This window comes from Nestor notabilis, unplaced genomic scaffold (assembly GCF_000696875.1).
Source record: "Nestor notabilis isolate BGI_N333 unplaced genomic scaffold, ASM69687v1 scaffold12440, whole genome shotgun sequence".
NCBI lineage: Eukaryota > Metazoa > Chordata > Aves > Psittaciformes > Psittacidae > Nestor > Nestor notabilis.
In genome coordinates, this window is record NW_009911651.1 from 1 (window position 1) to 10,074 (window position 10,074).

General features: G+C 38.5%; 1 protein-coding gene across 1 annotated transcript in view; it reads left to right on the plus strand.

Annotated features, from left to right (window-relative positions):
• The first annotated feature begins 2,989 nt into the window (after nt 1-2,989).
• Nucleotides 2,990-10,074, plus strand: part of TEX10 (testis expressed 10) — a 46,174-nt gene continuing 39,089 nt past the window's right edge. The window contains exons 1-3 of the mRNA XM_010015848.1: nt 2,990-3,169; nt 3,952-4,658; nt 9,742-9,985. Coding sequence (XP_010014150.1) covers nt 2,990-3,169; nt 3,952-4,658; nt 9,742-9,985 — 1,131 coding nt within the window. The remainder of the gene's footprint in view (nt 3,170-3,951; nt 4,659-9,741; nt 9,986-10,074) is intronic.

The following is a 10,074-nucleotide window of genomic DNA, read 5'->3' on the forward strand; positions in this document are numbered from 1 at the left end:
TCTCCGCCGGCAGTCACAGCGCCGGGCGGCTCTAACGCGCCTTATTTAAACGCCTCGCAGGGCGACTGGAGCGGAGACGCCGAAAGATGTCCCGGGACGGCGAGGAAGGAGGTTTAACGGCCTAGAGCTGCGGGAGGAGCCGCCGCCACCGCTTCAGCAGCGCTTTGGCTTTGGGGTACGGCATTTGCGGCGCGGTGTGTGGTGCCTGGGTGTTGTGGTGACTGGGGATGCGCTGTCCAGCGCGGGAGCCTCGGGAGGGTAACTGCGAGTAAGTATCGCTCTTCGCTGGGAGAGGGCTCGTCCAGGCGGAAAGCTTTGATCAGGTGAGAGCAGTTAGGGCACGTACCTTGCAGTCTGGTTCCTCAGGATTTTCCTGATTGCTTGATCTTATAATTATGCTGGTAGCAAGATTCCCTGAGGGTACTACCTTAGAGCTGCGAGGGAGTGAATTACAGGTGAAGCAGCTGCTCCTTTTGGTTCCCCTCTTGTTTCCCTAAGCCTTGAGGCGAGGCTGGCTGACTGACACCTGAAGTAGCTCCTGCGAAGTGCTGCGTACAGCTGTATGTTAAAGGAAGCTGGTATTGATTTGAGGTTACTTTAATGCTTTGGACCGTAAAACTGTATTGGCATGTAAGCTGTTGGGTGCACTTAGCTCAATTCTGTTGGAGGAGAGCCAGCTGAAAATACAGTTGGAGGCAAAAGGCAGTTGTTTCAGCAAGACCTCTCATTGAAATATTTACATAAATTCATAAGCTGTATACAGTTTTGCTTAATGTCTTATTATGTAGCCCTGTGGTGTCTTAATGGCTTTGGTTTTGCAACCATTTTCTCTCTGGTTTGGCATGGTATCTATGAATTGGAAATGGATGTGCTTAGATTTCCAATAAACAATTTCTAACATATGCAGTGCAAGGTCAACTGTGCTGCTTTGTTTTAGTAGGGGAAAGTATATTTTATAAACCTCCTCCTTCAAAAGAACTTATTTTACTCAGTCCAGGTGTGTGTGCACCTGCATTGTAAAGTTCTTAATGGCAATTGGAAGCCAAACATTTCATCTTGTGGAGTGAGGCTTCCTAAATGTCTCCATTAAGGCAAGCTTTGAAAGTGGAAATCACATTTATGTCAAAAGCTTCTAGCTATTTCTGTATGCCGTGCAATCAAGTAGTGAAAACCTTGTTGTAAATCTTTCCTGAAAGCTGCATTTGGTAAAAATCAAAAGCCTATAAAACCGTAGTTGTCACAGTTGGACACTAAAGGACCTTTCTCTTTCGGCACCACAATGGGAGGTTTTTGACAAGCCTTTCAGTTGAGAGAGGTTACTTAGGCTAACTTTACACTTCAGTTAAAGTGGTCTTGCATGTAGCTGTTTTAAGCTAGCATGTGAAAAGCAGAAATGAAGTTGTAGTCAAATGTTTGTATAATCAGTTTAAATGCTCTTAAAAAGGATAGAACATGACAGTTGGATTTAAAACATTCTTTAATGATTATCCTTGTTATATGCATACGAAACACTGTAATTCAGCACAAATTTAGTTTGAAGCCCATTGGGAAAATCAGCTCTAGAATTCTGTTTTCTAGAGTGAATGATGATTGTATCCACCATAAAAGACCCATTGTTTGGATGTTTATTTAGAAATTTCTGGGTTTAGTCAGCTGTGGGTTTTTTCTGTGTGTTTGGGGTTGGTGTTTTTTTTTAGTTAGTTTGGTCTTAAAAACGTGAACATTGTGTTCACAATTCTTTGTGTACAGTTCAGGTACTAAGAATATGCAAAACCTGGTTACCCAAAGAGTAGTTTGAAAGAGAGAAGAAATAAAAAGTTTATTTCTGTCTGGAAGCATTTGGATTTCCAGCTCTATACCTGTTACCATTGTAGAGTTGTGAGATGTTGAACCTGAGCCATCATAATTAATGGCTTTGTGCCATTTCTCCATCTTCCCCTTTTAAATAGTAAGTAATCTCTGCAGCCACTTCTAGGAGTCATCAGATCATGGATGGATTCATGGTCTGTCTTATGAGAAATCTAGGTGCCATTGTATGTGATGTTGAGTGTTGTGTCATCAGCTTCTGGAGTCTTGTTATGAATGAATTTAGAGGTACAGAAATTGAGAGAAGGAAGATTAAAGCAACCTGTGGTGTAGTGTTTGGTTTTGTTTTCTGTGTGTTGAGTGGGTTTTTTTTTTAATCTGGTAGAATTAAGAGTACTTTTATCAGTACAGATATCAAAGCCAAAAGATCATTCAGAAACTGAAGTGTGGGTTTTAATTTGTTTCGGTTATCGTATGTCTGTATGACTTGTAAGTATAGCTACTCAAGCTGCCTTATTTCTTATGCCTTATTAAATATGACTTAATTTTTCAGTCTCTTTTTACTCTGTATGTGCCCATTTAACACCCTTCCCTCCCCCTCTCTTCTTGCTGTTTCTTCTTGAGTGCACAGACTGGACTTTTCAGTGCACAATGGAAGTTTTCTTTATTCTTGTATACTGCTATTATAAACAAAGGCCTGATTAAACCCATGAATTTACCTGTGCAGAGTGTATGCTATTAATGATTGAGCTGGTAAACAATGTACACATTAAATTAAATGGTTCACTGAACTCTTTTGGCTTGATAAGTCAGCTATGTAAAAAGTTGATTTATTGGCAGGAATTTTTTAAACCAAAACAAACCCAGCAGCTTAATGCAACAAAGCAGTTGAAGGTGCAGATACTTCAGTGATCTTTTTCAGTAAAGTAGTTCTCAGAGGAAAGACAAGCAAAGGAACAGCTGAGGGTTTTCTGCACTCTAAATAAACAGCCTTACTGAATTGGTCTGCATGTCTGTGTAGCCTAGCATCTTGTCTTGGGAGCAGATACTAGTTTGTGCATAGGAAAAAGTATAAAACCAGTAGCCTTCATTAGGAAGTTGTTGCTTTTTGATGGAAAAAGTATTCATTTGTAGTGTATTTAATCAAGTTAAAACTCCAAATATCTTTTTGCAGAGAATCAGAATGACTAAAAAAAGGAAACATCAAGAAGATTTCCAGAAAGTGAAATTAAAAGTTGGGAAAAAAAAGCCAAGACTAGAGAATGCAACTGATACTACCTTCAAAACAAAGGCCATACAAATTCCTGAGCAGCTCAAAGAAGATGGAGTGCTTCCTACACAAAATAGAAAACTTAACATAAAGGTACACTGTGACATTCTGTTCTGAGATGATAGAAAATTACTTGTTATTTATCTAGGTTTGCTATGCTTACTAGAGTTGAGAAAAAATATTTATTTAAAGAAAAACCAAAACAACCCAACAGTATCTGAGTACAGCCCCTTTGTCCTTGGCAATAATCTGACCCATGAATTAAATGAGTCAAATTGTTGGACTAGTGTGTAATGCAAAGGAAAGCTTTTCTGCTGTGCAAAAACTGAAGTTGCATGCTGGTTTAACTATCTGAGGTTAACATTCACTTTTTGAAAGTCTTGGATCCTAACTTAAGGACAGGGTTTTAAAAACCAGACTTTCCGAGATTGCTTGTAAAAAATCTTGCATTTCTTTGGGTGGTGGTTGTACTTTCCTTCCTTTGCATTGTCCTCCATCTCTTGCAGCTCTCACTTGAACTGAAAAAAGCTGCTGAGACTGAGATTTCATAGTTCTACTTTTGAGAACAAGTGTGAGAGGACTTTTTTTTGGTCATTCCTCTGTTAAGTTAGTAGGGTTGTGCATAAACTTAAGAATGAGGAGTTTCTAATTACCTGAACGACAAGTCATGGTATCTTGTTTTTCCTGTCATTGAATTTTGATGATTTGTTCATTGTTATGTTTTAATATTATACTTGTTCTGAACATGCTATGCTGTTATGAACAGCAGTACATCAGAATAGATCCTGTATTTTTGAGTGTTTAAGAAAAAAGTGCTGGAAATAGGTGAGGAAATTTAAATTGCTTAAAGCAATAATACATTTCTTTCCTTTTAGGATCTGCTTTCACAGATGCATCACTATAGTCCTGGGGTTAAGCATAATGCACTTACTGGGCTCAAAGATCTCCTGTCTCAGTATCCATTTGTAATTGATGCACACCTTTCAAATATAGTAAGTGAGGTGGCAGCTGTGTTTACAGACAAAGATTCCGGTGTCAGAGGAGCAGCTGTTCACCTGCTGCAATTCTTGGCTTCAAAAATAAGAGCGGAACAGATTGCTCCATTTTTCCCTTTGGTAAGTGCCCATCTCTCCAGTGCCATGACTCATATCAGTGAGGGAATTCAGGAAGATTCATTGAAAGTCTTGGACATTTTACTGGAAGCATACCCAGCCCTTCTCACAGACCGCAGCAGTATATTGTTGAAGAATTTTGTAGAGCTTATTTCTCACCAGCAACTGTCAAAAAGACTGAAAAGCCGAGAGAAACTTTCCTGGATGCTCTCTGTTAACCCCAATCGCAGAGTAACCTCTCAGCAGTGGAGGTTGAATGTACTTAGCAGGCTCAAGAAGTTTCTCCAAGCAGTGGTGGATGGCTCCAGTGAAATAGAGGATGGAGGGCTTCAAGAACAAAAGGACAGCCCTCGTTCTGTGAGGAACCCAGTATGTATAAGTTGGAAGGTTCATGCGAATAATCAGCAGTGCATACAACTGTTTGAAAATGGTGGCTTACGACCAAAGATCAACTCGTCATTTAGACTGAGGTGAGAAAATGTTAACTAATTAGGGAGTTAATGTCAACTCTGCAATCACGGTGTTAAACTGTCTTTTGTTGCTGTTGAAGACAACAATTTAACTTTTATTGTGGGATTGTGCCTTAGCCATAGTTAGGGCATTTAGTGTAATTTGCAGTCTTACTGCAGTGGCTTGAAAATATGGAAATAGTCACCAGATAACTGTGCTATGTGTATATGATGAACTTCCCCATTTTCAAATAAAAGCTTTATTTTATGCTATTCATAATAATTTTGGAAGACCAACTCTAGTGGGTTTTTTTGGAATGCATACTGATGACTACAGGTTGTTGGAGGATATCAAATAGACCTGGGGGCAAGCAGGCAAATTTCTTTAAACATAACCTAGTTTCTTACACTGTGATAATGAATTTTATGGAATTTTATACTTTTACCCCCAGGTGTCTAGCATAAGTTTAGGACTCTATTTTCTTTGAATGTAGCTCCATTTTAAAAGGATGGCATGGTAAGATGTGTCAGGCTGTGTGAAGTTCTCTTGAGTTTGATTCTATATATTTTTATTCAATTCACTAGTATGTATCTTTACTACGGATAAAAGATGTCTGAGACATGTTGATGAATATGGAAGAAAACATAGTGCGCTTAGACACAGAAAAGTTTGTGTGCTTTTTTGTAGTACTCTACATAGACGTGAGCTGAAGTTAAGGGAGAGATAACTAACCATCTTTATTTCTCTTCCTCCTTTCTGATTCACCTACTTCTCAAACTAGAAGGGAATCTCCAACCCCACTTTACAGTACGAACATTGGCATCCTCATGTATACCCGTTTCTGTAGATGTTTTTTACGGGCTGATAGGAGACCTGGAATAACTACTTGAAAACCAGAAACTGTTTAGCCTTTACACAGTACTTCTAATCCATAGATATTTAGGTGGTTTTAAGAGAAACCATGATCCTTGTTTTACTGCTGCGGGGAGACTGAACAAGTTTGGCATAACTGCTTTATACACTTTATCTAGGAGATCAGTGGCAGAAAAGGGTATAAACCCCAGTGCCTAGTCCACTGCTATGTCCAGCTCCTATCTTTGAATGGGTGAAGTGCAGAAGAAGAGGTCTTCTCTTTTAATACCACAGGTGTTGGCTTGAATTAATAGGTGGTTTCTATCTCTGTCATGGAGACACACAAATGAGACAATTCCATTCCTACTTTACAAGGCTTTCTCTCAGTAGATAGCATATTACTGATGGTAAGTATAGGAAATTTACATTAAGCTAAGTGAAATGTTCAGTTTATTGTCATAGAAGTGGTTGTTAATATAGCATAAGAGTTCAGTCATGACCAATAGTATCTGCTGCAGGTAAAACTCTAGTTGGAAAGTAAGACCTGTGAAGCCCATTTGAGGCAGGGGGAAAGGTTCAGTTCTGAGCACAAAATAGTCCTATGGACTTCATCTCTGCAGTCAGAAGCATACAATTGTGTACCACCATATATCAGAGGACTCTTGTATTGTGCCCTGAATGATATGCAGTGTGTGATATACCATGCCCTGTAATAGCTGAAGATGCATTGTATCCAAGGTCTAGGAAACTAAACTTTACATCTGGTGTCACCGGAATTGGATTCTGTGTTTCTGAGGAGCTAGATTTTCGTGAAACATTGTGATCCGCTTGTGGTTATAAACACTTAAAAAAAGGCATTTGCAAGCATGAGGAGGACCCAGAAGATTAGAAGGAAACATTGGTAGAATCCATGGCAAGACTGGCAAAGCAAACTGATGGAAGGAGAACAGAAGAATGGAAAGAGAATGGGCATCTGCAGAAGGTACTAACATGTTTTCATTTTATTGTATTTGCACATATTTTTGATGTATTCATTTTGCACAAAGGGCCAGTACAGCTTTTTTTAGTGGATGTCTGCAAAATTCTAAGAGTGGACGTTATTGTGGTGGTTTTTTGTATCTACCACTGACATCTTTTCTGATGATCTGGAGATACTTAATTCTGCCTGTGTCAGTCCTGACTGTGGCCTTTTACAGGCATTCCCAGGCCTCTGCTGTGGCCTCTACTGCAAGGACAGAAATTATTTCTAATAAGAGGTGCAAAGCATCTGCAATGCTTCTTCATTGATCTGCAGTACTTCCAAAATCTCAGTGTGTGTGGTTTTGTTTAAAGAAGTCAATGGACAAATAGTCAAGTCCTAACTACAGACAATGAGTTGACCAGACTGTAAGTGATTAATTGCGGTGTGTATTGTTGGCCTCATCACTAATACTGAAAGTAGGTTTCAACTTTGTTCTTCAAAAAGTAGGCTTCCACACACCACTAATAATATTCAAAATTTTTAAAGTTTTTATATCCTTTTAATCTGGCAAATTCGTTGAGATGGGATGGCACCTCATTGATAACCTAGCAGTTATGGAAAGGGGTTTTCAGAATCACTTTGTGGTATTTATGTTTAGTAAAAAGTAAAGCTTCTGAGCCTGGAATGCTGGATGACTCAGCAGTGCAAATATTAAGACTTGATTATTTTCTGTTGTGTGCTAGGTCTTCCTACTGTGTGTGAATTAAAGATTACAGTGAATTAGGAGATTACTAGAATATATCCTCTGCCTTATGTGCTGACTGTGCTGTTTTTTTCATCAGACTCATTTCAGGTGTGGAAAAATGGAAACCTTCACAGCTTACATGTGGTGATACCAAGGTGTGTGATCTTTTCTTGGACTGGAAGCAGTGGTGCTGAAGAGAAACAGTAGAGCTTCTGTTCCCGCTGAGAAAGGACAAAATGAAGCTGCAGAGAAAAGTGAAGATGACTTGAGACACCAAGGTGGAAGACAAAGCACAGTGAATAAATATGTATATGGGGTGACCCATGCATCAGATAGAAATGGCGAATACGGTTCACTTAGCGTACCGAGTGTTTCTTTGCTGCAGTTGTCAGTGCACACAAAAAAGAACAGTAACCTGGCTTAGACTCTGAGCCATAAAAACTTAATAATTTCCAATGACTTTTCCTATTTTAAGCAGCAGAAAGTTTCTTCCTTATTTTCTGTTTCTTTTACACTTCTTTGGCTTCCTTTTGCTGAATTCCTGTTGTCCTCTTTCTGTCAAATGGCAAATATGTTACACAGGTGTGTTTTGGTTTTGTTTTTTGCTTGGTCCTGCTTTATAAAAATATTGGTGTTTTAAAGAGAAATGACAGCTTAAGAGGTACACACGTATCTTGCAGCTCCCCTCATCAGTATTTCATACCAATATGAAGATAATATGCTTTGTAGTGTTTCTGAGAGCTGCCTTACCATTAATGAATAACAGATGTTGGACAAAAAGATTAACGCTTTATTTGACATCAGACCCTCCCAGTTCCAGTGAATCTGTATTGCTAAGGATATTGCACTGATCAAATGCATACTGGACAGATTACAGTAATACTTTGTTACTGTCAAACAGATTTTATTTATCCCAGTGGTGGTTAACTTTGAATATTTGAAGGAGCCTTACCTTGAGAGGTTGGGGCTTCTTTTGCAGGGGTACCTGAAAGCTATGCTAAGTATTCTTCCCCAGATTTTGGCAGGTAGGTGGAGTATTTTGGCATGTATTCTTCCTTCTTTTTCCATCCTTTGCATCAGAAAAGTACCGAAACAGTTCTCTGTTACAAAGAGCTCTGCGTGTGTGTGTTATACTTTTCTAAGAATCTTCAGGTATGTGTTGCCAGCTTCTCAGGTTTCATGCACTGTTCACTCTTAATGGAGGAGATTCTTGGTTTTGTGTTCCAGAAACAAATTGCTGGAATTCCATAGCTCTGCTGTAACATCAGTGTTATTTTCAGAGAAACGATTAAAGACTTTACTACTTCAGAACCGTTTCAGTAGTAGTTCCAACTACTGACATATCAGAATCTCAGCCGAGTGTGTAGTCCTGTCATGGCATAGCACTTACAGGGCAGCCTTAACAGTGAGGTCTTGGTATCAACTATGTTGTCCAGCAATGCTTTAGAATTCACTGTGGTTGTAACTGGAAGATGGGATTTGTCTACTGTGTCTTTAGATGACTAGGTTCAGTGTACCAAGTTTATGTATATTAGGAAGTTAGAATTCTGATGGGAATTCAGTGCTGTGAGTTAGAAAAAAAAAATAACCATGGAAAATGATATCAAAAATCATCATGGAAAATTATGTCAGAAATCATGAGTTGAAATTATTGTTGCCTTTTTTCTGTTTTTTAACACCTCTGTATTGTTTAAAATTAAAAATAGTTATTCAGAGTTTTTGCTTTTGTTTTCTTTGAAGAACCTTCATTTTAAAATGGATGCAAATTGCCTGATTTATCCAGGAGTAGGATTTGGTGATTTGTTCTGATAATCCCTTTTGAAACACAAATGAAGCGTTGGGGGGAAGTCCTTGTTTTTCTTGCTTTCTGGGAGATGTGATTTTAATTTAAACTATATCTCCTCATGTTTTGATAATTTTTGTGTAACTTCATGTCAGAAAATTTTAATACTTTTCCAGCTAGTTTCTCTCCAGAGCATTATAATTAAACATATAAACCAAGTTATATTTTTGCAGGATGATATTTTTTCCCTATTAATATGAAACCCAGTATGTTTATTATGGCTGGAGGTGGTTATTAACTGGAATGAACCTCATGCATTTCACAATACTTTGTAGTCACTTTTCATTATTTTGCTTCAAGGAGCTTAAAACTTAAAAGATTTTTCATTTTGTTGTGCTGAGTACAGTGGATTTGATCTGTTGGCGGAAGGTGATGCGATAATACAAATCATGTTTCTCCGCTTTATAGGCTTCACATGTAACAGTGGGGAAAGAAATACTGAAATCTAAGGAGTTATTACAGAAGTACACAAACTTTCAGGGAGACTTGGGAGCAGGTTTGCGTAGGTGGTTTGAACTCCCTTTTGTCCTGACTGAAATACCTAGCAGAAAGCAAGCGGACATTTAATATATTAAAAGCAGTGATTTTTGCTGTTATTTAGAAAGCAGGAAAGTGCTATACCTCTAATCTGTTCTTTAAAGGTGTGATCTTCATCTTTTTTTCTTTTTTTTTTCTTTTTTTCTTTTTGCTTTTGTTATTTAGGTCTCTGACAGGTGTAATGGACAGTGCAGAAAAAGGCCTGTCCTCGGCTGAAAACCTAAAAGGTTTTATTGAGATAATAATTCCGTTATTGATTGAGTGCTGGATTGAAGCATCTCCTGCACAATCAGCTCCTATTCTTGGAAACCTCTTGGAATCAGACTCTCAGCAGCTTATGCAGCAAGTGCTTAGTATAATACATTTATTGTGGAAACTCACAAAGCGGCATGATGAAACATACAAAATGGTAAGGGAGAAGTGATCTGTGGCATAATGATGACAGTTCATTTTGTTTTGATTGGAATCTAATGATTTGGTGATTGGAAAGAGAGGAAA